Genomic DNA, 27157 nt, shown 5'->3' with positions numbered 1-27157 from the left:
ATTTCTTAATTACTCCATAAGTTTTAAAAAATTAGAAGACAAACTATATGATAGAAATAAAAAACTAGGGGTTTGGTGTGAAGCTGTGATATGGCTTTACAGTTCTTTTATATAGCTTCAGAATGAGCAATGGATAAGTCTGGAATTTGAGGGTGTTCATAGTATCTGTATTGAAAATCAAGATGTCAGAAGGAGAGACATTCTATTTTTGTTCAATTAATATTGGAGAGCATTACATCAAAGCAGTAAACTCCTCTTGTATCAACAGATGCAGCAACCCTGAAGCTTATTTTCTCTCTTGTTACATTAGTGTTTAATTAAAGAAAACAACTAGTTGGAGGCAGTTACTTTCTGTGAAATGTAATGAAGATTTATTTTGTAGGTGACCTTCACTGTATTAGCTGAATCAGTAATCAGTAAAATTAATAGAATAATCAAATTATATACAAACTCATAAATCACTGTGAATATGCTGTCAAAAATTCAGCTTTTCATATGTCCTATTGTTTCACAGCTGTATTAAAAATTACAACTACTGATTCCTGCCTTGATGGGAACTGAAATGGCATTTAAAGACTGTGCATTATGGAGGGCTACCAGGCCAAAAATTTTCACAACTGTTAATTTAGCTGTAATGTGATTTGATGTCACCAGGGCAAAGTTGAAGTGGAGTACAGTTTTGTTGCTATCTTTCAGCAAAACTTGAATTATTAGTGTGGGCAGTCGCCAGTTAATTAGAGTAATATCAGTTTAAATGTCTGTCATTTAGGGTTAATGGTATCAAAGAGTTGCCTTGTACTTGAAGTACAGTCAAATCGTCTTGAATAGCCTATTGTATGAACGTAATGTTAGCACAATGATTTTACTTTACCATAAATTATCAGGATGCCATTGAGTTTAATATTTCTGTTTCTATATTTAAATAATTTTTGGCAAGTTCTTTCTAATCATGTAATTTTTCATGCTAGGCTATTTTAATAGGTATTTTGGCTCTTTGTAATTGTTAAACACAACACAATCAAAATTCCTTTCCATTTTCATTTGAAAAGAGAAGTTTTCTGCTGGCCTACTCTCAAAACAGGTCATGCCCTCGTCCACTGGATAGCAGGCTACTCTTGAAAATAAGTAATTCACATTTTTGTGCAGCCAAGCAGCAAAGTTCTTTCAAAGCACACTAGAAAAATAAAGTGCATATATTAAAAACCCCTAACTGGTTGAAGTCAAAGGAAAAATATAATTTATAGTTTCTAACAGAAGAATCTCAGTTCTAGTTAAGTTAATAGTGGTATTCTTACATACGACGTATGAGATAAATTCATCTGAGTTGGTTTGAAAGAGCCTAATACATGCTTTGTCAGGCAAGAAGCCATTGATTGCAGCATTAGAGATAATAAGCTCAGAGCTCAAAGCTCTGTAATAATTCTTCAACCTTTGTGTTGTCATCAACAGTCTTCAGAAAACCAAGGCCTGGATTCAACATGGTGTAAATTCTCCCTGCTTTTGCATGGGTAAAGGAGGTATTTCTGGGGAGCCAGATAATCTGATTCAGCCAGTTGTATGATACTGATGAGCTTTCCTTGGGGTGCTGCCTTTTGCAGTGCAGTTCCAGAGATGTGAGTTGGTAACACACTTCAGCTTTTTGCCATGCTGTATAATTCATGCAGTTTAAAAGGTATTACGATGCTGTCTTTGAAATATATAGTAGGACTTTAGAATGCCAATATGGGTTCCGTTTTAGGTTCACAAATGAAAGTTGTATTTTCAAGTTCATCATCTATAAAACGGATAACGAAAGTTCTTCAAAATAAAATTTAAAAAACAAAAAAAAAAAAAAAACCCAAACAAACAAACAAAAAAAAACCAGCTCTCAATAAACCAGGAAAATCCTGCTATCATCTGAGGCAGCTGGGAGAGCTATGTTCCACCAAACCAGCCTGCCTTTCTCACATTGATGGTTTGCTTTGACTAGCCTGACACCTAGCTAATACTAGGCAGGTATTAGAAATGTAGCCACACTAATCTGTTTAATTACAGTGTAAACTATAATAAAAGATAAACAGAATTACACATTTTACATACAATGTCTAAGCAGTCCCTGGTAATGAAACAGCAGGTAGGATCTGTGATTTTTAGGCCCTCCCAGTTTCAGCTCTGTCCTTCCATCTGTGAGCTTCACATCATGTAGCTGGGTCACACCGTAGCTTGGCTGAATAACAGGAACTCTGAAAAACTCAGTTTCCATCTCTGACATGGTGAGACGGAACAGTGTCACTGCACTGAATGTGCTACAGACTGCTTTGTGATTAGTCACTAGAGGCTATTTACTTTTGAATAACAGGGATCACAAGAAGAACACAGGTGTGTTTAATTTGTAGGACAAATTGTCAAATGGCAGTTGGTAGCATTTGACTGTTGTCTCTGATAGAGCTGTCCTCTCTGAGAAAAGGTATGCGGTTTGTGTCAGTATGCCAGTTATTTGTTTGTTCTTTCTCTTCAGCGTACAGGAGAGGAGGTCAGGGATAGCTGATTGATCCAAATAACAAAATACATTAAAGATTCACGAGAGAGATCAGATGTTGCAAACAGTCCAAACCTGAAATCATATTGTAAGGGTTCAGGCACATCTGCCCCACCTTTTTTCTTTACCTTTTTCCACTACATAATTTCCATGCTGACTGGAGTAAATAGAGTATTTCTTTTTTAACGTAATTTGAGAAATATATTGTAAAATGTTCTGCTGGTTTGCCATTTGTCACACCAAGTCCTAGAAAACTTCATCCTCCATCTTGTATTACTCTTATAATAGGAATGCTTCAGAAACAATGCACTGTAAATAAAAAGCTGACGGGAGTTTATCTTAATTCACACCTAATCATGAAAGCTTTGTGCTTGACAATCTCTACCTTCTCTGCATTATAGTGGTGTCACAGGAAGTTTAAAGAGGTTTTTTTTAAATACCTAATAAAAAGAATATTGGTTCTTTATATTGGCTTGACAGGATTTTGAAGAATGTGGGGTTATATTAAAACCTTTCAGGAGCTAGAATTAAAAATATGTTAAAACCAGTGATATCACAGTCATCTCAGTGTTAATGTGGGTCCAGTAAAAAACTTCAGGCACTACATGGCAAAAACTAAATTTCTGGTTTTTGTGAATTAATTTACCTTGTGTCACATCATAGAATCATAGAAAAGTAATCCCCAGACACTAAGCTTGGCTTTTGGCAGATACAGGAAGTCAAGATGCAGGGATTAACCTGGGATCATGTTTATCACCAAACCAACTGGACTTCTACTGTGCAGCCTCACTGCAGAGCAGTTTCAGGCTTTGTGCATAGGAAGGATCATCTGGTAACAAGTTCTAGCCAGAGATACGTACAAACAGGTGATGAAACAGCCTGGCTAGTGATGAAATTTTGCTGTGGTCTGACTTCACATGTCCCCCATATTTAAATGTCGTTATCTAGTTTATTTAAATTCTGAATCTTCTTAGCATTTACAAACAGGTGAGTTGCAATACCGGCTTCATGTTTGGGTAGCATTAATTTTCTTTGGTTTAGGTGTTGGGTTTTGGTTGTAAGTGGAAAACTGCGAAATACCTTGGCAACCTTTAGCTTTGGAAAACTGACCTGTCAACAGGGGTCCTGTTTTAATTTAGGATTAATTTTTTTATTGTCAGTCTAGACACAGAATATCTTAAGCAACAATATCATGGTATATTTGTAAGAGGTCATCTTTAGGTTGGAAGAAGTCTGTGGCACTTCTCAGTGCCCTCAGAATCTGAGCTGCTGCTAGTTAATGAAGTTCTGATGTAAGAGTTTTGTAAGAGTACAAAAGTACTTCTAGTACTAGTACTTCTAGTAAGAGGTTGGGAAGGTTATCATGTGTTCTTATTTTCTTATTTTACAGCATGTGCAGTACAGCTTGGGCAGAATATCAGTAGATACCCTGTGCATTGTTAGTAAATAGGTGCTTTCCCATTCGAATGGCTGAAGATGGTAACAGAATGAGTGTTCAAGCTAATGTAGTTATTCATAGGAATAAGATAGATGCTAATAAAAGAGAAGTTAACAACATATCCTTTAGAAAAACTATAGAACATTCTTTATTTTGATTGGTTTTGATTGTCTGAGTCAGAGATTAAGACATCATTGAAAATGTACTACAACATGCACGGTACTTTGCCATGCTTATGACACACACTGATTACAATTGGTCATTATTAGGAGTAACGTTTGTTTTTCCACCCCCCACCCCCCCCAATATGTTTCCAGGTTGTGTGCTGTATTTGGTGGTATCTATTGTCTTCGCCATTCTGTGCAGTGCCTTGTAGTGGACAAAGAATCTGGACGGTAAGGGTAATATAAGTAACCTTCTGTTTATATACAAAATACAGGTGAAAAATGTGTTAAGTCAGTTTAAAAAAAAATGATTCTTCAAAGATCCTCCTTGGTATTAATAACACATCAACCTTGATTAAAAGTAATTTGTGTATAGGTCCTCCAGAACAAGGAAAGTGGGTCTAGAATATAGAAACTAAATTAATTTCCCTGTGATATTACTACAGCTCCTGATCGCCCAAGCTTGGAAGACAAATCATTTCAGCTGCCGGGGGGCTGGTGATGAGTGATGTTAGTTTTCCTTGTGGCCTTACCTACTCTAATTGATTTTCATCAGATGACAACAAAGCCCTCTGTTATTGCATTTTTAAAAATGGAGCTCACCTAAGGACTCATCAGATTAATCTTTGCTGATAATGCATGTCACTCCAAGAGAAAAGACTTTAATGAGTTTTTAGGTAGATTGTTGTCATAAACTATGCTGCCCTCTTATCCTAGGATAAATTCTTTTACAACAATATCAGGCCTGTAGGCAGGTTTAAAGTTGAGCTAAGAAAAATCAACCCATAGTTTTTTCCATAGTGGCATTTTTCACACCTCTGTAAATTGTCACGGTTTCTGTTGTATACGTTCAGTCAGTTATTAGTCTAACTGGAGACTTCAGCTGGCTTAAGTCTGTTTCAAGCTTAATTTCTAAATTAGAAAAATTCAAAACATTCTGTAGAATTTTTTTTAAATTAAGCTGGAAAATACGTGGTAACATTTTATTAGGAAAATTAACAATTAAATAACCAGGGTAATGTGTTTACTTTCCAGTTACAGTGCTCTTTGATTCTTTGAGCATGGTACTTGTAGCTTGATTTGTTAAGACATGGTCAAGCAACAGATTTGATCTTTGTCAGTTCCTTAAGTTTCTGGAGTTCATTGCACAGTTCTAGACTTTGAGGTGCAAATGTTGTTGGTTAAGTGCATGACTTACACACAAATGAAATTATGCCCTTTTCATAAACTCTGTACTTTATTTTAACAGTAGTATTTGACATTTTACTGTAGGCATCTTTATTTTACAAATACACTTAAATAGTCAACTTGTTCTTTCAGAGGGACAAAGCTTATTGTTGTTAGCAACTTCCAAACACCACGCTAGGGAGACCTTAACTCACCGGTGGTGTTGGTTGCCCCAGTTTGCAGCTTCTGTTGCACATTCTGAAGACCTCTGAAATTAATGTTTTCTTTGTTAAGCTTATATGTATTCCATAAAGCAGGGAGTGCTGCTTTTCTTTTATCCTGCTTTTTATGTTTCAGACCCACTAAGTTCCTCAGGGTTCCAGTTGCCTTTCAAGTGTCTTTTTTAGTTATTGGGCTGCTTTAGTGCTTTATTTCTGCCGTTTTCAGTGAAAACTGAAGGATAAGTTTTTGAGATGCAGAATTACTAAAATATTCTTAAAAGACTTTACCAGACTTTCATTATTCAAAAAAAAAAAAAAAGCCCTTTTAATAAAGACATGATTGATGCTGAATATGAAGAAGCACAGCACACCCAGTTTCCCAAGTTTAGTCACCTAGGTTCCTTGGAGCCACCTGCCTGCTGCTGTTGGCTCTTTTTATGTCTCACGTAGTTTGAAAGCAGGTATTTTGCCAAGAAGCATTCTACATCAGAATAAAAGTAACGAACCAAACAAAAATGTGTAGAAGTATCAGACTTCTTTGAGATAATGCAAATAACACAGCATATGTCAAAATATGTTTTAAAAAAAAAGTATTTTCTGCAGTTAAAGTTGTATAATGTTCTCATTTTTCCCTAATAATTTTTTTAAGTCCTAAACATTATCTTCACCATAGCAAACGTGTCACTCAAAAAGCTGAGTTTCTTTGACCCAGCTGTATATATATGGTTTTATTCAGTTATATTCTCTTATTTTTCTTTTCTCTCACCTGAATGCAGTACTGCTTTTTCTTGCTAAGTCTTAAGAGTATTACATAGCAAGCTGTCCAGTTTGTTGCTAAGATCTTTGCTCTTACTTTCCCTACTTTTTCCTTCTTCCTGTTATCTTTTTCGTTACTGGGGATTTCCTTCTTGCACCAGCTCTGATTTCCTCTTTGACTTTGGGCTTGACTGTTTTGCCTAATAAAAATCAGCTATCAAATTGTTAATGAGGGTATTTATGAGTTACTGAGCTTTTGAGTCAACAGGCCATTAATAGTAATTGGCAATAGAGAAATTCATATCTCGTTGTCATTACAGCTGCTGCTGTAGTTTCAGAGGCATCTTCCCTTCGTTACAAATAGGTTCAACTCCCAACAGTAGAAATGTAGCCAAATTACACAATATTCATTACCATTTTATAAGCATCTTCCATAGGCTTCCAGACATCATCAGTATGTTGGTGCAGTTATTTTTTAATTACTTTTAATATTCTTCCTTTAGTACAAGCAGAAAAAGAAAATTTGTACTTGGAGTGATAGCCTTGATTTTATTCCAAACTTTTTGTTGATAGTTTAGAGCTTAATAGGAGGTCCTTAAACATTGCCCGATTTTATTGCAGCTCGTTTCTAGATGTGGCTAACACTCTCTTCAGCAGAAGGAAAATAAAACCCCATTCAATATCTAGTTTAATTTCTTTTGCACTTTTTTGCTACCCATAACTGTATATGCAGAGAACAGTAGATTATTTTTTTTCCCCAACTACACAATTATTTTTATTGTTTTGCTATAATCTTTTTTGTAAGATGTAGAGAAGACTGTGTGAAAGTAGAGAAGCTTTTAGATGTACCTATTTTAAGATTTTGGTAATCTACTTGAAAATGTCATCTTTTTTTTTTTACCTATTGTACCAGATGAGGTCTGCCATTTAAAGCATACGCAGAACATCCTGTGCTCGTGATAGAACTCTGATGCTCTGTTAGAAAATAAAACCATGTCATATTCCTTAGGTTGAGAAAAGGCACATCAATGCATGTTAATTATTTTTCTTTCTGTTGTTTATTTTCTTCAAGTTTATTATAGGTCCCTTTTTTTGGGTACATATGATAAACTTTAAAGTACTTTCAATTATATGGATTCCATTCATAATAATGGTAGGCATTTTATGTTGATCACACTTTACATCTGTTTCTAATTACATAATTCTGCCTCAAAAATGGAAAAGAGATGATAAATGGAAATTTATACATCTGTAATAAAAAGGTATAGCAAACACATAGTAATTTACATATCTTTCTTGAAATATTGCATACTGGCTTTGTCAGTGCCGGTAAGTCCATTTCAAGGATGTCGCCCTTAGTCCATTAGTTTGGATAATGAGCCCTATAAAGTACATTTATAACTCGTGGCACTGCAAGGAGATGGATTCTAATTTTCATCCTTTTATCTAGACACATTGAAAGAAGGTCAATGGAGGGTTCTGTATGATTCATTGTCGCAACACATATCAGATGACAGAGACCTGATAATGTCAGTGCATAAGTGTTTTCTGTATTTGGAAGCAGTACTTGAAAGAAATTTTCTCAGCATCATCCTTTGAAGTAAAGTGGAGACTGAAATTAAAAGTGCTGTCTCTCTGTTTAAAATCTTATCAAACATAGGATGTGATAGCTATTCCTGAACAAAGGAGAGGAAACAACACTTAGCATGAAAATAAAAACTGTGTAGTTGCCTTTGCTGCCTTTGAGTGATGCAACATGACATTTAATCAACCTTTCCCCTTCGATAATGTGTAGGGGGGTGGCAGGGGAAATTGTTTCATAAACAATAAGAGAGGTTATAATTAGAAATGCACTGTAGCAGCTTGACTTCCTTGTTTATTTGCAGTATTCAAATGAGTGCCTGAGAATGAAATCACTTAGGGTAACATTAAGAAAAACTTCTTAAAGTTACAAGTGAAACACATGTTGAATAGAATGTGATTGAAATTGTACAAAGAATGGGATGTCTTTGAAGTTAAACAGCGCTTGGGCTTTTAGTCTTCTTTTAATTACTGTTTTCAAGCTATCTGTTGAATTTGAATGTAGGTATATATATATTCTACAGATTCCTATGAAATCGGCATCAGAAGTTAAGACTTTTAAAACTGTGCTTAATTGTCATAAACCTCTTACATTTGTAAGCATTGTGTGCAGCCATCTTCAGTTTGCATTTCAGACTATAGAAGCAACTGGTGTACACAAGCTATTGGCTAATTTGGTTCTCATCCCTAGCTTATATAAATTGTTTTGATCACTGGAGTTAATAAAGTTACAGAAATGCTGTTTATTCATAAGGCATAATTTGCATGTCAGCTATTTACAGATACAGAAATAATGTTGTGCTGTGATAAAATACTTAAATCTGTAAGGAATCTCTGTCTTAAGCATCCTTTCATTTCTTTTGATCTTTCCCTATGCATGTGTGTAAATGTCTGTGAGAGAATTTTTTGCTTTGAATCCTGTATATTAAATCTACTGAAATATATTAAATATACTGATTCAGAAGAATTTAATTGAAAAAGGTAGTAACTTTCATACACCAAGCAAAAGTTAAGTAAAGCTAATGGGCTTTATACAGTAAATGTTCACCTATTTCAGAAAACCTTAAAATCTTGTTTTAGAAATCAGGTTTAAGCCTTAAAGATTCCTAGGTTATGGAAGCAAGCTATAGAAAGAAATTGTAATGCACATATTTTGCTTGCACTTCAGCTAACAAAAGCATTCATCAGGATAGGTACTTCTCATACTTGTAAGGGTTTCTGAAAATGTGATGTCTCAGTTTGAGGAAAATATGTACAATTAAATAGAACACCTGTGCAATCAAATGCCAGTGCTATTAGCTTATATTTAGTTTTCGTTATAAAGTGACCAATTTATTAATGCTCTGGTATTACCTACAATGGCATGGCATGTAAAAAACTGTATATACCAGGTAGAATGTGTAAGTCTAGGATTTAATTACCAATTTCAGTGAACTTGGTTTAGGGGTTCACATGTTAAAGAAATGTGTAGTTAAGTTATTGAAAGATACAAATGAGATGCTGTATAACTCAATTTTGAAAAGTTACACGTGCCTTTGTTACCTTATGCCTAAATTTCTTTTTTTTGTTTGTTTGTTTTGTTTGTTTTGGCTTGTTTTTTTTTAACAGATGCAAAGCTATTGTGGATCATTTTGGACAAAGAATAAGTGCTAACTATTTTATTGTGGAAGACAGTTATCTTTCAGAGAGCACATGCACAAATGTGTGTTACAGGTATGTAATAAAACAGTAAAGGAAGTCAATCTCTTTAAATAATAGTGCATAAAGTACCCTGTAAATTGAACTTAAGAGATTGTTGTTTCCTGCTCTATCTTTGCAGTACAGCTTAATTCTGTCCATAGTTTTTCTCTGCTTCTGTATACCCTTGAGGGCAAACTGTATACTTTGCATTTTAGGGGTTTTTAAAATTGTCCTCTAAATCGTATTCTGCTTTTCCTTATAAAAAGGTCCAAAACCTAAGTGGGTTGGGGATTTCATATTTAGTAGAAGTGTGTTCGGAAGGTGGAGGTGCTTATTGCTGTTACCTCTTTAAATCTGTTCAGGTTTAGAAAAGTATTGAAAGACCTGCTTTTCTGTGATACTTGTTTTCTTTGCCAAAAGCATTGTACATATACTGCCTTTGCCTTTGCCTTTGTAATACTGCAGATGAGATATTGCCAGAACTGGAGTAGTAGTGATGCAGAAACAATTGTAGGCAATGGAGGATGAGAAACTTCAGTTCAGGAACTCCACCCTAGTGTATTTCCCCGTAAAATTAAGTGTCCTGTGTTGTTTGGAACATAAAAAGTCCTGTAATGTGCTGCTATTAATCTTGATCAGATAAAAGATTTGTTTTTTTTCAAATGAGAAGGATATTCAAGCTAGTTTATAGAATGACACTGGATCATTTATCCATTATCTGTTTTGGTGACTGAGAATACTACTTTTATGTTCTAGATGTGCTTCTCCTTCAGCAACAGGGCAACATCCCACTAACAATCATAGTCATAAAGATGGTATGGTTAAATAGCCTTCCCACAGTATTATGTTTAGGTTGGTAATGCCAAAACTATGAATCCAAATTGCTGTTTTTTAAGTTTTTGTGAAATGCCATAATTGTTGTATTTAATTGTAGGCAGATCTCCAGGGCAGTGCTCATTACGGACCAGTCTGTGCTAAACACAGATGCTGAGCAGCAGGTATGTATCAATTTTGTATTGCTTACTTATTTATGAATTGTATGTATTAATATTTGGTCATTGGTAGGATTTAGTTCATGCTTCTGTTTCTGCTTAAATCCAGCTTTTTGGTCAGCTCTCTCTGCTGATAATGGTTTAATTCATTAGTCTCTATAAAACTATCAGGATTTTAATTTAATTTTATTTTAGTTCAGTGACTTGGGTTTCCCTGTTGGGTTTGCTCTATCGTAACAGTTTCTAAGCTGCTGCCTTTAAGGTAGTTCATTTTATTTGCTTTTTAATAAACTGTTGCCCCTAGTATTTTGTTAACTGCTAAGAATTTATCTTGTCTAAACTTTGATCCAAGTTCATTTGTTTGGGTTTTGGTTTTTTTTAACATTCACTTTTAGTGCTCGAAGTTCTTGTTGCACACTTTAAGAGCTTCTTTAAATGTTTGTGCTTCTTTAGTCTTGGCAGTCTTTAATTTTGAAGGATATTAATCTGTGTTGAGTGTTTCTTCTGTACTCTTCTGTGTTCTTACAGGTTAAATAGGATCTACAAAATGTAGTTATGAGGGAGTATTCCTCCTAAGTCTTGGTACTGGCAGTCCAGTAATCCAGTCCTCCTCACCTAACAGTGCTCTAGTGCTCTGCCCAGTGTTCAAAAGTAATTTTGCAGTCTCTTGCCAATGGTTTCTCAACTGTCATCCTTTGGAAAGGACTGTAGTTGTGAGGTTTTCTTTCTGTTCTGCTGCTGCAGACATTCCTTAAAGTGGCTTTGCTGCCTTGGGTAGAAACTCTTAAGTGCTCAAATTCTGCAGGTTTTATTGCACAAATGGTTACTAAGAAACCAGAAAACAAAATTATTTAACTGGCTACAGATATTTTTCACCTTTACTCAGAACTGTGTTGATTGCCTTATCCTCCATGTTACTCTGCTTTTTAACATGAGTTGTTGTTTCTGCTTGGCAGGTTTCCATTTTGACAGTGCCTCCAGAGGATGTAGGAAAACCAGCAGTTTGCGTCATTGAGTTGTGTTCTTCAACCATGACGTGCATGAAGGAGACTTGTAAGTACAAGATATCTATATTATTAACTGTTTTTCTCCTTGACTTTATCAACTTTAAAGCAAAATTTAAAACGTGTGTATCATTCTTCTGCTGCACAATCACCAGGCTGTTACCTGAGAAAACAGTTGTACTATGTTACTGTGATCAGCAGGTGAGAAGACTAGTCCATTGGCTTCATTCTATTGCAGTTGTATCCTGTTTCATGTGGCTTAGGAATAATAGTACAATATTCTTGTTGCCTTTTTTTTTTCTTAAATTTACATGTTATAATTATTTATTTAAAGTCTAACGTGATTTTCATGGTAATAAAGTTGTTGTTCTTTATTTCCAAACAGATCAAATGTCTAATGTTCCTTTTAACACTTACATGGCTAATAAGCTTGATAGTTGTAGTCTTACTAATATTGGGACAATACTCTGTTCACTGTACAAAAATCATAAAATAGCACCAACAAAAAGGTTTTCATTATAACTGCTGTAATTTTGTCCTTTTAGATAAAAAGTATTCAAATTCCACATTTTGGTTATTCTGTAAAGTTGCTAAAAACAAACCCAGAAGAATTATTAGAATGGCAGGCAAGGTTAGTGGAGAGCTCTGGCAGGCAAAGTTAGTGGAGAGCTCTGGCGGGTTGTTTCTTCTCCACTGTAACTGGCTAAGATTGTGCAGGTTTTAAGTCAAGATAGTAAGAGTTTTTTCAGCTTAAAAATGTTTTATTTGTAAAATTTTCTACCAAGAATTTCTCTCCCAGAATTACAGGACCAGACCCACCTAAAGTATTTCCTCAAATCATTTCTGAAAAAAAACCTGTAAGCAAAAAGGTGGGATCTTAGTTAACATAGATGTGTGTTTGGGTTTTTGTATGGGCTGCCGTAGTGACCTATTGAAATGCCTGTAGTACACTATATTTGGGGCTTTTTATCCTCTGAAAGTTTTGGTGGAGGTGAGTTTATGTCCCATTATGACATTTGGAGGGAAGGAGTGCATCATGATATGTGAGGTTATAGAAGTTCTTTTAAGAACTTTATTATTGTCATCTGCTGCATTAGATTCTTTAAAAATACCCAAGAGCTCCTTTCTAGAAGGGACATCCAGTACTTTCATTAACAGTTTTATATGTACAGAGAATGTACATAGAACTTTTATGGCTCAGTTGTTGGTATTTTATGTGAACTGAAAATAAATGAGCAGCAAAATGTTCTTACTGGTTATTTATTTTTCATTCCAAATTCTTCTGAATTCTGTGAAATAGATTACAATTTGGGACACTATGGAAGATAAATAAAATCAGAAGTTAGCTGACGTAATGCTTTTAAACAAAAATAAGTAACTGTAGTAATAACAACCAGTTTATCCGTTACTTAGTCTTGAACTCAGTTCTTTGTATATGAAAGAAGAGTGAACTAAATGATCATCAGTCAAAGTTGTGTTTTCTACTTAAAAAGAAAGTTAAACCTGTAATTCAGTAGCTTTGTGCTATAGAGCATATTGTTAATACTTATCCTTTAAATAGCCGTTTATTTAAAGGTCCACAACATGTATATAGCATGAAATGAAACTAAAGAAGTATTCATGTTCAAGTTCATTAGTTTCATGAGAATTTCTGTGGTGCCAGTTAGCATTTCTGGTATTTTCTGTTCTCCCTAATTTCTTTAATTTCAGAAGAGAAGGTATTACATTCCTTAATTAAATTTGTCTTCATGTATTGAAGTAATACAGTTTTGTTTGAGGTATGGCTGAGTTCTAGTTATGGGACATATTTCATAATTGTTTCTAAAACTTTTGCATCATTATCTGGAAATGGTTTTTAACCTGACTGATTTCTCCTTCAAAGAATTATTTAAGATAAGTATACAAATACATCTACTCTTTGATCACACTGCATAAATGACAAGCACATAATCTGTATTGCCAGTTGAGTGGAACCAAATTCCTTCACTTGCCCTAAAAATTGAGACTGTAATGATGAAATCATGAACTAAACTCATCGTTCTTCTTGCTAGAAGAATTACCTGAAGACAAATGTTGGCAACCACTGTAACTAATGCAGTTATACCTGAGTAAATCAAATATAATCAAAATACATACTGATGACTGTGACTCATGGCCATAACCTTAAAGATAATAAAAAAGATTTTATAGAAAGCAAATGATGTGAACTTCATGATCATGATTTATAACTGAGTGTTTTTTACTGAAAGAATAGGTTGTATTACAACGTTTGGGATTGTAAACATTTAGTTAAGTTTATGGGGAGGCTTTTATTACCACTGCCTGTTTTGTTTTACCTTTCTTTAGTACATACTCCTTTTAGAAGGTTTGGTTTTGGTTATAAGCTCTGTGTGCAATCTGAAAGAAGAGAAGCCCAAAGGGTTAAATTTCTTGTCCTCCTGGAGTCAGTGTCCAACTTTATGTGGCATAACTGCAGCCAGGTAGTCATTCAAGATATATATGATGTACTTGGAAATAACAACACAAATATAGCAAGACTTCAGAGTGAAAGAGAAAAATGCCATATGGATTTAAAATAGTACCATAGCTATGCATTGCTATAAAATTAATCAGAAATGTACAGTAATGGATTAAAAATGAATCAGTTTAAACTTTGTACAAAGGTATGTTAAACTGCTTTGTGATTCTCTGGCAAATACTTCTCTGCTGAGAAGTTTTCAGACAACTGTTCCATTAAATGGATTTTATAAAAAGCTTTAAGATGAGGCTTTTAAATATCTGAATCAAGGGATGTAAAATCCAATGGGATAAAGTAGCAACATAGTTGCTTCTGTATCTGAATGGAGACCACTGGAACAGCAAAGAGGTCAAGAGCTGCATCAAGTGGTTATCTTTTCATCCTTACCAAGGAGTCAGAATCTTCACTAGTTTGCCAAATAGAACAAATAAATAATTAGTATGTTCCATGAGGAATGTGCTTAGCAACTTTATTTTCCTGAAAGCAATTACATTAGCAAGAAATCTAAATATCAAACCGTTATTCAGCAAAACTCTGAATTTTCAAAAATACAAAATTTAATTTAGTGACATTGATTTGCCCAATGAATGTCCTCGCTGTAAGGTGATACTTGGTTAATTATGCAGTTCCAGAAATGTGTCCTTGTGGTCCAAAATATTTTCATGTCATTTTACAATATGGGCATCTTTTTACAATATGGGTTTGCTGTAATCTGGGATATTTTTCTGATGTGTACAAAGCACCTCTTGGAATCAAGTACATAAAATTAGTTTTGCAAATTACCGTACTCCCCTCCTGGCCCCCTAACCTAATTTCACCCTTACGCAAGCACAGAACTGGTGTTTTCTCCCATCCTGTAAGAAGGTGGGTGAATAAAATATTGTAGAACTTTGTTGCTATGTTATACGAGGGGATTGCATGTATTACATCAGATAACAGTTCTCTGATACTCAGGAATGCTTACCTTTAAATTCTTCCTAGTTTGTCAAAACATGACAGTGTTCCTTATTCTCTTTGTGGCTGGAGAGAAATAGTTAACTGCCAGCCCACTTGAGCTGTAACTTCAGACGTGCATCTGTTCACTTCATCTCCTATTCACTGTTTAGTGCAATAAAAGAAATCTGAAGTCTTGCTCAAATTTTTTAGTTCAGTGGAAAAAAATGGTTTCCCCCTTACTTCTGTACAACCAAAATTCCCATGGAGTCCCACTTCAGCTCTTAAAGGAGAGTTCTGATGCAAGTAGTGGTATTTGTGGGTTTGGTATGTTGTTGAGCTATTGGCAAATATGATGTGTTACCCTGATTCTTGCTGCTGCTTTTCCTGGTATCAGTAGGCCCCTTTTCATAGAATGACATTCTCTGCACTGCTGAGGTTAAATGTTACTTTCATCTTGCCATCATACATGGAAGAGAGGGATAATTGAGATGTAGCAAAAAAAATTTCTGTGTGGTGTATAAAAGCTGTATTTCTCTGGGTTAAAGCAAGTGATTTATATGAAGAGCAGTGATTTCTAAGAGTCTGCTGTGCCTTTTAAAAATTGTAAATGATATTTATATATCTGTGTATTGGTGATTGTAATTAGATTGTGTTCTCTTTTAACAGATTTAGTCCATTTAACCTGTCCATCAACTAAAACTGCTAGGGAAGATTTAGAACCTGTTGTACAGAAGTTATTCAATCTAAATGCAGAAAAAGGTAAAAATAACTGAAGTATTAAAAGCTTATTTTTTTTAAATATAATTTAACCTCTTACCTAAAGTATCTGTTAATGCACATCTGAATCTGTCATCAGAGTCAACATATGGTGAGCTACTATTTAGGTATCAGCATTTCAAAGTAAAGGAATCTATTTTGAGAGTGAGATTGATTAGACAGATGTCAGGGTTTTTGTATTTCATTAGCTAATAATCCAAGTCATCTTCAGCTGTGATTTAACTTCAGCATACTGGGAGCATGGCTGTGTCTAGAACCTTTTTAATTTTTCATACTTTCTTTTTTTTTCATGGCAACATACTTGCTTTTCAGCATGTCTTGCAAAGGTGCAGCAGCGACATGAAGTATTTGTGGATCTGGTTTTTCACGCTATCCCATTTTTAGTGATTTCTATCACTTGTTTATTCATAACAAGTTATCAAAACCCCAGAAGTTAGTGATCTGCTTTTCTTCTCCAGCTGCCAGATGTGTATTCAGTGCTGTAAGCTTCTTAAGTTTTCCTTTGACTTCTTTTATTCTAAGACTGTTGCTTATCCTTTTGTTGTCTTTTTCAAAGTGCTTCCTTGTTTGCTGTTATTAGTTGAAATTCTCTCGACTCTGCTTTAAGCAGTGGAAGCATAAAGTTGTTACACACTGCAATGTTACCAGGAAGACAGATTTCCACAAATTTCCAATAATTAACTATTTGGCCCTTAATTTAAGGAAACCTTGCCAGCTACTTTCATGAACTTTGACCTTGAGATGGACAATTTCACAGTGCCAAAGGAAAGTAGCTGCTGACAAAGCAGTTGTTGCCTGGAAAGAAATGTTCCCTGAGATACTTTGAGGTAGTTCCCTGAGATAGTTTTGAGGTGGTCTTCTGAAATCTAATCCCAAGATCTTGAATTTAATCATATTTTTGGTAGCTGGTAAGAGGGTAAGTACTGTGCATGTAGAAAACGGTGCTGTATTGTAACCCTGGCAAAGCATTTTTAAATGTAGTGTGCTCATACTTAAATACAGTAAATCATAGATCTTCTATGAGAAACTAATACTTAGCTGTCGGGGAAGTGTATATGTCTGTATATACTCAGGTTAGTAAGATGTGGAAGTATTGTATAATATTTATAATCGGTTTACTTATAATACGTAGACTAAAACCAGGGTTAGAAAACAGAAAACTTTATTAAATTGGAGAAGAGCAAGCATTTTTCTTATTGATGTTTATTAATCTAATGCCTGCTAATTTCCAACTTTTAATATTTAACATATATCTTAAATTTTCAAGACAGTGCCATATGTTTCAAAGACTCAATGAAGAAAAGATTACCTTGCAGTTTAGTGTCTTCTAATCATTGGGGGGGGGGGGTAGCATTAATCTTAATGTTTAAAGTGATCCAGTTTTGAAATGATATATTGTTTAGAACCTGACTGAAATTCTTCTGCAGAAACTATGTGATCATAGGGGTCCTCAGGTGCACTGAGGCACTGAAAAGCTAGTTTTCACTGACACATAGGCCTTTTTATCATCAGGATGAGGTAGTGGTCGTATTTTAATTAAAATGTCAGAACAAATACTGTTGGAGTTATTGAAAATGAATCACCAGATAAAGTGAGCACTGGGCCATGGCAGGTCAAAGAGGCAAAGTCACCTGGAGAAGAGGACTCCATTCATTTTCCTGCCTAAATGAGGAAGAAGTAACTTTTATGAGCAATGTGAACTTTTAAATATATTAAAGAGCATCTTGCCCTGTATTAAGGCTCAGACTTTCACAGGCTGATGAATTTAATTTATATTTCAAACTGTTCAGTATGGTTAGCACCTATTTTTTTTAAGTATTTGACAGTTATAAAAAGATGCTGAAGGAATAGCATCAATTTATCTCTTTTTTCCTAATTCAACTGCTTTAAAATACGGTTTTGAATGCCATTGTTATCTAGAAGTTTCTTCATTGGAAAGAAGTAAATCTTACAAGGTCTTTTACAAGCTTCATTTGTTTTAGAGGAGGTAAAACATCAAAAAGGGAACAGCAAATATGCCAAACAAATAGTACCTATTAAGCTAAAAATCTATATTGTGTATTCCTCCATTGCATTCTGCACTTTTGAAAAGTGACCTTCATCTTCCCAGAGGGTTTTCTGCCTGTGTACAGAGGTGTTATATGAATGTGCGAAGTAACTGCAAGGAAGTACAGATGATGAGCAAGCAGGATGTAGTTAATGATTGTTTTGTATTCTTAATAGGTATTGTAGCATAGTGTAAGCCCTCAGTAAGCAGAGATAAATAGACATTAATTCTTTATTTTCACTTAGTATTTCCACCATTTAGAGATTCTCAATACTACATATCACACGTCTCAAATAGAGTACTTCTGGGTTTTAGTAATTATTTATCTGCAGTTAATTTGGGGGAGAGGTATTCTTTGTGGATTTTTATTTAGAAGTTCATTTATTTAAACCATAAGCATTAGTTACTTTGCTAGATTAGCTTGAAGACTTTCAATCTTAAAGCTTACAAAGATCTGTTAAGAGAAGCATTTCCATATGAAGTTAAGCTTAAATGAGGGAGGAAAAAGTTACACATTAGAAATACTTTTGCATGTATCTTCATGTTGAGACAGCCAGTGGAGGACTTGTTCAGACCATCATATGCTCATGGAATTTATCCAGAGTAAACTAGATAATGTCAAGTGGAAGGGCGTTAAATTTAGACCAAATTTCTTGGTAGTATGCTTTCATGTGATGGTTGGTTCTTATACAGCATAGTGTGTACAGAATAAGTAGAGTTTGCATACCTGTGGTTGTAAAGGACAAGTATGATGAAATAGTAACTCAGGGAAGGTTGGAAAGTAAAATTAATTGGGTTTTTAAAGAAAAAAGAAATTGCAGTAATTCCATGTTAATAAATTGACTTTTAGAATGCTAGATTCTATATTTCCCTTACTACAGATAAAATCAGAGAACGGTTTGGATTGGAAGGGACCTTAAAGCTCATCCAGTTCCAACTCCTTTGCCACGGGCAGGGACACCTTCCACTAGAGCAGATTGCTCCAAACCCCATCCCGCCTCGCCTTGGGCACTGCCAGGGATGGGGCAGCCATCGTGAGCATTGATTATTTGAAACACTTTTTTGTTTTGGTTTGGTTTGGTTTTTTTTTTTCCAGAGACTGAAAATGAAGAACTGGAAAAACCCAGAGTGCTCTGGGCAGTCTACTTCAACATGAGAGATTCTTCAGGAGTTGAGAAGAAGTCATACGATGGCTTACCCTCCAATGTTTATGTCTGTTCTGGACCAGACTCTGCTTTAGGAAATGACTGTGCTGTTAAACAGGTTTGTGGTTTTTTGTTAAACGGATCTGGGTTTTTTTTTTTGCTACAGAATTTGAAAGACCTAAGGAAGTCCAATGCGGTCTGCTGTTGTTTGTGTTATTCTTCTTTATGCTAGGTAATTAGTACTAATACAGCTGTAAAACTTTACAGCTAGATGTACAAGAAGTCTTATTTAATAAGAAAAGTGATTGAGACTGGAGGAAACTTGAGAAAAGGTCAGATGATAATAGTAGCTTTAGGAGTAGCAGATAGTTCAGCTGAACAGGTAAAGGGAACCTAGAAGGCAGCAGTACCTGAAGATGATGGTCTTGGTAGAATGGTCAATTGCTTTAATACTGTAGAAAGGAAGAACTGTCAAATAATTCCAAAATACAGATGATAACTCCCCAAAATATGTAGCCTTTCGCCTGCAGGATTAGAGAGGAAATACAGTAGTAGAGAAGCAGTAGGAATTAGAGGTCAGAAAAGCCTATCTAGAGTTCAAGTTGGAAGGACGATCAAATTAGTTTAATAGCTGCAGGACACAGTCACAAACCTAAAACTTTTTGGGGAAAAAAATCCAGCATAATTACTACTCTGGTACATTAATCTGTCTGTCTCCATTTAACTTCTCATATGCCATCATACTAAAAAAAAATGGTGTAACTGTGTCTCTGGAGGAATTGAGGGGGAATGTCACTTGAGGCAGTATTTGGCACCAAATCTCAATCAGTTCTGATTGTTAGTTCTCAGTATTTGGCTACCTACATATCTAGTTCCCGCCAGCTACAATCCTGAACTGAGAACCACTTGTAACTTGCCTAGCGATAGGCATACCATACCAATACTCAATTTAAGACAAGCTACTAGTGCTTTGAAATTGGAGGTGGAAGAGTAAAAGCTCCCTAAACTAGATGAGGAGATGATGAAATAACCAACTTCTGTGTTGGCCATTGGCAGAATATGCAGGGACACCAGTAGGTGTATGTAGAAATTCACAAAGAGCTTCCTGTCACACCTTTGTGCCTTCGCCACTACTGTTGAGCAGAAGACAAGATCATGCAAATAAATAGATTATGACTTGTGCAACAAAAGAGATGCTTCTTTGCTCCTCCAGAGATCCACCTTGATATAGGATGTATAAATTGCTAGGCAAATCTACCACTGCCGTCACTGTGATGTCAGAGTGGTTTCAGTGCTAACCTGAGTACACTTAAATCTTTGTAGAATTAACTGGTGGTAGTTATTTTTAAAGCTGTAGATTTTTAATGGCATGTGCAGAGAACGTGCATGCCATCTTCTAACCAGTTGTAGGATTTTTTTATGACCAAGTCATAAACCTCTTAAAAATAAGATTTTAAAGTGCAAAAGCTGACATAGCCTGAACTGCAGGGTCAGAACAGTATAATTAAAAGCTAATAGCACACTCCATTTGGCTTTACAAGGCAATAATTTGCCTCCCAAGGGGACGAAAAACTGTAAAAACAAAAATAATACAAGACAATTGTTATGGTAGCAGTTTTAAATTGTAAATCAGTTCTTTTCTAACTGAGATATTTTTTTTTAACTATTATTATTTAGAAGAGTGCGAGCTAAAAGGTGTTTAAATACACTTAAACCCCATCCTCCTCCTGATTTTCATAGCCACCTTTTCTATCATTCAGCTTTCTCTACCTGAAGAGCTCTTTTTCTTACCAATGAGTAATGGTATTACAGATCAAGCTGTGTTTAAATATTCTAGGTGCTGTAGTTAGCCTTTGTATTAAATCTGTTGACCATCAGTGAGACAGATTAAAACCACCCACTATGTGTGTTAGTCTCGAAGATAGCTTGGAAAATTGAATCTAATTTCTGAAATCAATTCTATGTTTACTGTTTCAGTATTACTTCCCATGATTTATGTTTTCATTACTATTAGTATCACTAACTTCTGTACATCATGCTGTGTGACTGTATTGGAGATACATTATTTAGAAGGCAAGACACCACAACTTTTACAGACAATTATCCATCTGCAGCTCAGTACACAAATGACTTAATTATTGTTTTATTTTAATTTAGTGTTAAATTCTTAGTATAATATAGAATTAATTTTGGTGTCTGCATTTACTCACCCATGGGATAGGCTAAATAAAATATAATATGCCGTTTATGATTTCTTTAAATTCTGTGTAAGATCAAGTAAAGAATCTGTCTTTAGTTTTCTATTTTTTTCACTGCTACAATCAGACATGAATTATTATGTTCCAAAGTAGTATGTTCTCCCAGGTATTTCAGATTTCTGAGGCATCTTTATGTTTATAAGAGGAAGCACTAAAATTGTCATGCCAATATTTGTCCTTTAACCTGTTTATGGGTTTTTTTTTCTATATCTGGAAGGATTTCAGAGTTACACAAGTGTGTTGTATTTCGAGCTACTGTTACTTTGGTAGTATTTTCTCTAAAAGTTGCTCTGAAAGCTCATACAGCTTGTCTACACACCATCAAGTTGCGAGGCTGGGGTACAGTAAAACAGTAACAACACAGTTTTATTCAACTTCAAACAGCTATTAGAGGATCCTATGCAAGTGCTTTACATGCTTATGTCTTAATGCTTAATTCAAACATAGACTCTTGAAAACTGGTACACTTAACTACTAAATATTGCAGGAACTGTTTGCTAACTTAATTAGCTACAATAAGTGTCAAAGTGTTACAATGAAGGAGCTGTTAAATTATTATTGGTTGTTCTGCATTACTTCAGCTGGGTAAGGTTAATGTAAAAAATTGGTAGACCTGAAAGCACTCTATAGCATTAAATTGTTCAGTTACAATCAATGTTATGAGGTCCCACAGAACATCCTGAGAATTTATTTCTGTGTTCAACCTTGTAATGATATGACCATTTTTGGTCTGACCAGTTGAAGAGTGAATAATTGTTAAGAACTGCATAGAAAATGTTTGCTCTCATTTGCAATATATTTAGTGCAAAATAAGGTACCCATCTTCAGTATTCTATTAAATACAATAGTAGTGCTTGAAACTCCAAAAATAAACAAGTGCAGATGTGAAATTAAAAGTTTTTTCTCTTACCTTCAAAAAACAAGTTTTGTAAACTTTCTGTGGGATATTTCTACCCCCTTGCCTCCTAAACTTACTAGGCAAGGTTTTCAAATGGCAAAACCATATTTTTTAAATAGAGCATCAATTCTTTAATTCATATATTTTTTTCATATACTAATATAAATAGTTTTAGACAGGTTTAAATGGGAGTGGGATAGTGAAATTTGGAAAGCAGAATGAAAAATTAAATTGAACTGAAAGTAGACAGGGTCATTCAAGCAGTTAAGAATGGAGCTCTACATCCACATGCTGGTGTGATACAAATACAGTGGGCAGTGAAGTTTATCATAGAAAGCTGTTTGGTACATGCTCTAAGATGTATTAAGCTGAAAACAATTCCCTCTTGTCCAGGAATCCTCATCATGTAATCAGCCTTTGTAGTTGGCATTAGCTGACCCTACTGTCAGCATTTTTCAGGGCAGTGTCCGGTAGCAGTATGACTATAAAGATTAAATGGATTCTTCCCTATGAGGGAGCTCTTGTCATAGGTCAGCTTTTGGGCATAGTTTACTGAATGGACAAAATCAAGGCAGTATTCCTTTCCCTTTTTAGAAACCCAAAACAGCTGTGGTCTGTAGCAGTTGTCGGTTTGCCTTAGAAGCTTAAGGACTTAAGAAAACAAAACCTTTATGGAGATGTGCATTCAGTAAATAAATTCCTCAGTGCCTCTAGCTTTGCCTTTTTCTTTTGTCTTTCTAAGATAAGCTCACAGGTAAGTTGTTTGCACAAGACCATGGAAAACTCTTAACACCTGTTAACAAAGCTCCTTGCATTCTTGTGGGTTTTTAAAGGTTTGTTTTTTTTTTTTTGCCTCCCTTGTTTTTATAGTGTCTGGTTCTCAAGAATTCTGAGATCATATTATTTTGGTTCTTTTTCTCCCAGATTTTTAGTTCTAGTCTATTACAACTACCCTGATGTTATCAAGAACATGTTTCTTTTTAATGTCTTTCATTACAGTGGTCAAAAAACTTGACTTTTTGTGTGTACTTGATTTCTCAACCTCGATGGCACGAAGAGTAACTGGCATTGTAAATCTAATCTTTGAGCTATATCTTAAGAGTGGCTGTCTTTTTATCTAGAAGTTTCTTATACTGTTTGCCTTTTGGAAAGGCACTATTTGGGCACATAGGTTTACAGACGTAATGCATTGAAACAGTAGACATTTTTTTTTGAGTAAACTATAAATGTATACAAGTATGCACCTATATTCAATGATCATATTCCACTGGATGAGAATAACTTGCCACTGAGGCACATATGAGCTGTTCACAAAAACGGAAATAGAATTTTGTCTGTGTTTTTTTTTAAGTTTATGAGGGAAACCTACAGAGGTATGATGTAGGTTGTATGTATTAACAGTTTCATGGTTTTGCTTGTTATGTGAAATGGATTCTTCTCTCTGGAAAAGAGACAGGATCTTTCCCATGCTTTGCTTTTGACTGCAGCTAGGGATATTGTTATAGTGCAGAAGATCATTTTGTTTGCAAACAATCGTCTTCTTTGTTCTCAATACAGTGTAGAATGAGCAGGATTTTTTAAAAAGCCCTATGCTGTGATCTTCGTGGTGGAACGATGTGAAAAGATGATGGCTTTTTCTCGTGCTGCAAGAAGGAATGGATTTCCTTTGTGTTTACAGTACTGCCAAAGTATTAAATCACTATTGATTTGAAAGAACAGAGATTAATCTTAAGTATCTGTAAAATATTGCTACAAGGTATTACATTTCAAGGTAAAGTTTCTTCTATGCTCTTTTTTTTTTTTTTTTGAATAGGCCGAGACCATTTTCCGTGAAATGTTTCCTACAGAGGAATTTTGTCCACCACCACCAAATCCGGAAGATATTATTTATGATGAAGATGAGATTGCAGCAGAAGAGTCTGGATTCAGTAATTCAGCAGAGACAAAACCTGAATCCTCAACTGAGGGAAGCAGTAGCGGAGATAGTAGTGCTGTTAAGAAGGAAGATAACGAAGAATGAGTTAACACTGTTTTCTTAGTAGAAGAGGAGGTTGACCCAAACTAGAATGTGAGGGAGGAAGGGTAAGAAAAAGAGGTTTAAAAATCCCATAGCTGTATTATTTGCAATTGCCTTACTTTCCTTAGCTGAGTAATCTTTTTTTCATCAGGTAGCTTCATTGATAGCTGAGATATTTCTAAGTAGGTCCACCATATCCAGGGGTGTTTGTAGCTAAGCAGAAAACACAGAACAAAGCATTTGAATTTAAAATGTTAAGATTCATGATCTGTTGAGATAATTTCTTTTCATTTTACATCTTGGAAGGAAACCTCCATCTTTTAAAAGAGAACAATTTGAACCTAATCAAAGAAAAATTGTGCAAGTTTGTTTACCAGATGGTCTTGTGATACAACATATCAAAGTTCTACTAAAAGTCATTGGACCAGTGCTAATGAAACAGTGGAAGGTGAGCTTCACAATCTGTTCCTCAAAGCAGTTTTATGAATGGAACTTAAAGGCAATAATATTGACAGTTCTGGAGTAGGTTTAGAATATGTAATAGATGTCATGTTTAATTTGTATAATGAAAAATTTTTGTATAGTTTTAAAACTGATGCCGTAATTCAGAAGCAAATACAACCCAGTAGATGTTCCTCAGATGAAAATATTTTCCATTTGAATTTTATTTTTGTTCAGTAAGACTTAATGGATCATTCATTGTCACTAGTGACTTAATTTACTGTAGTCAGGAAAATAGCACAATTTAAACTTCATGCAAAAATTCCCAACAAAATGTAAAATCATAAATGGAGTGTGCCCGGTGTTAGTTGCCCTGGATTTGTTGCAGTGTTTGGGCCTTTAACAAGGCAGTAGTTAACTTTTTGAAGTATGATGTCTTAAGAAGTTTAGATGATGATTAATTGAGGGGTTTTGTAGCAGGGAGAAGGTTCAACTGAGGATTCCAAAGGATTGTAATGATCCCGGTTAATAGGATTAAAATTAGTGTGGTAGCTGTAAATGATGTGTTTTGTAATGATAAATCATAAAGCATTTATACAATAAAATTTATTGAAATATTTATAAGCAGTTTGTATGAAAAATTACAAAATGAGAAAGCTGTTGTAAATGACCGTGATAAACTTGCACTTCTGAACAATGCTTGAAATTAGACATTAAGATGGTGAAAAACAGTTAGAATTTACTTAAACCTTTACCGTAAAATGTGCACCCAATAGATGAGTAGTGTATCGAAATAGAGAAGTGATTTTTGATGAGTCAGGGTTTAAACTTCTTCATTAACTTAGCTCTAGTTCTAGCAGTGCTTAAATAGTGTGCGTAACTGGAAAATGCCATTGAATAATGAATATTCAGCACTGCCTGAACTTGACACATCCAGGCTTCTGTACGGTTTCGTGGTGCATGTGCTTGACTTTAAAATGGCTTCATGCCATAAAGGTTAATTTATTTATTTATTTTTTTACAGCGTAACTGATCCTGTTACCTTCACCCTGTCTTGCAGCATAATACATTGTCCAGTTTGCATTTCAATACTTGGTTTATTAGTGTTTGCAGTTGTTGTTTACTGGATAGCTACCATTGTGTGTATAATCCCAAAGTCCTCAAAAATGTATGTGGTTGAAATGTTTCCAATGTTAAACAACAGTTATCTTTGGATGCTTGTGATTGAGCAGTTATTTATACATAGTAATAAGTAAACTGCCTCTTCATGTAGCTGTATTTTTTACATGTATTGGAAAGCATGAGTATATGGTAATCATATTTAACATCTAGAGATCTGTAAAAGAACTGAGGGGAGGACCTTGTTCCTGTTTGTCTTTTGGTAATAGGGATCATAGTTGAATTTTTCATCTTCTGTGCTTACAGGGAAATCATTTGATGAAAATTAAAGGTTTGCTTGCAAGCAGGTTTTCTTGTGTTTTCTTTCAATTACACAAGAGAAGCAGTTTATTTGTTAGCTGAGATTTCCCAAAAATTCTGTTATCTACTTTCATAGTGTTGACATCTGTAATAAGATTGAAATTTACATGGGTGATAGTATGTTTATATAAGTTAGGAAGTTCATATAAAGTAACATCTCAGTGCTTCATGTCCATGTGAAGCAAAGTTTGGAAATACTGCAAATTTGATTTTAGATAAGATGGAATAATCTACAAGTTGTAGACTGTGACTTTACACTACATTGATTGCTTAAAAACTGTTTTCATGTCTCGTTCGTATGGTGAATGGAAACATAAAATGTTTTCTTATGGTGCTTGAGTACCCAATAGCTCACTTGCAGTAGCAGTAGAAAAGATTGTTGATCTTGCATTTTACAGAAATCTTCCCCTGAACTGCATTTTGTTCTTGCTTTTAAATAGTTTTAGCATACAAAGTGAGGGTTAGGCTTATTTGAAGTAGTTTTTAAGGCTTGTCATACAGGATGTATTCAAAAGATAACATGACTTTTAAAAAACTGGCAATTTATCTGTAGGATTATTAATAAATCAAGTTAAGGAAAGATAAGGTTAATTGAATTTTTAAACAAGTAGCTGTATTATCCTTCAAGCACCTTGGAGCTCATACAGTATTCACACCTTCTTTTTTCGTAAGGAGTGCTTTGATATGTTTGAATTCCTTTTTTAATGAGCACTTTCTTTTTAAGTTGCTTAATTGCATTAACCCTTAATATGCAAACAGCCAATTTGATGCCATTTTCCCTTCTGTGGTTGTATTGCCTTATCTGCACAACTGCAATTAGTTACTGTTCCTTTGCAAGTATTTTCAGCCATGAAGCTGCTACGTCTGCTTTTTCTGGTGATGATGATGCTTAGGGCCATTTGACAGGTAATCATTAGAACTTAGATCCTTGCAGACTATGGGGTCTCTTCTCCTATAATTGCAGGGGGATTTATGTAGGTAACTCCTATTAATGTTAATGGGACTTGCATGTGTAAATCCTCCTTGCATCAATGGGAAAATTGACCCCTGAAAAAAGTATCTTCATGTTAAGACTTGCTGATTCAGAAACATCCTGTATGGAAATGTGATGGAGTATGTG

General features: G+C 34.9%; 1 protein-coding gene across 1 annotated transcript in view; it reads left to right on the top strand.

The window, feature by feature from the left end:
- LOC133215595 (rab proteins geranylgeranyltransferase component A 2-like) overlaps positions 1-26020 on the top strand; it is a 66096-nt gene extending 40076 nt beyond the window's left edge. The window contains exons 9-15 of the mRNA XM_061359673.1: positions 4274-4351; positions 9454-9558; positions 10460-10523; positions 11474-11570; positions 15642-15734; positions 18896-19062; positions 23914-26020. Of these exons, the coding sequence (XP_061215657.1) occupies positions 4274-4351; positions 9454-9558; positions 10460-10523; positions 11474-11570; positions 15642-15734; positions 18896-19062; positions 23914-24120 (811 nt within the window). The 3' untranslated portion in view covers positions 24121-26020. The remainder of the gene's footprint in view (positions 1-4273; positions 4352-9453; positions 9559-10459; positions 10524-11473; positions 11571-15641; positions 15735-18895; positions 19063-23913) is intronic.
- Positions 26021-27157: the final 1137 nt, after the last annotated feature.

The sequence above is a fragment of the Neopsephotus bourkii genome, unplaced genomic scaffold (genome assembly GCF_033783945.1).
Source record: "Neopsephotus bourkii isolate Nb327-2 ecotype Australia unplaced genomic scaffold, CSIRO-AGI_Nbou_v1 NB_991, whole genome shotgun sequence".
NCBI classification, from domain to species: Eukaryota; Metazoa; Chordata; class Aves; order Psittaciformes; family Psittacidae; genus Neopsephotus; species Neopsephotus bourkii.
This window is presented reverse-complemented; position numbering and strand designations above follow the sequence as displayed.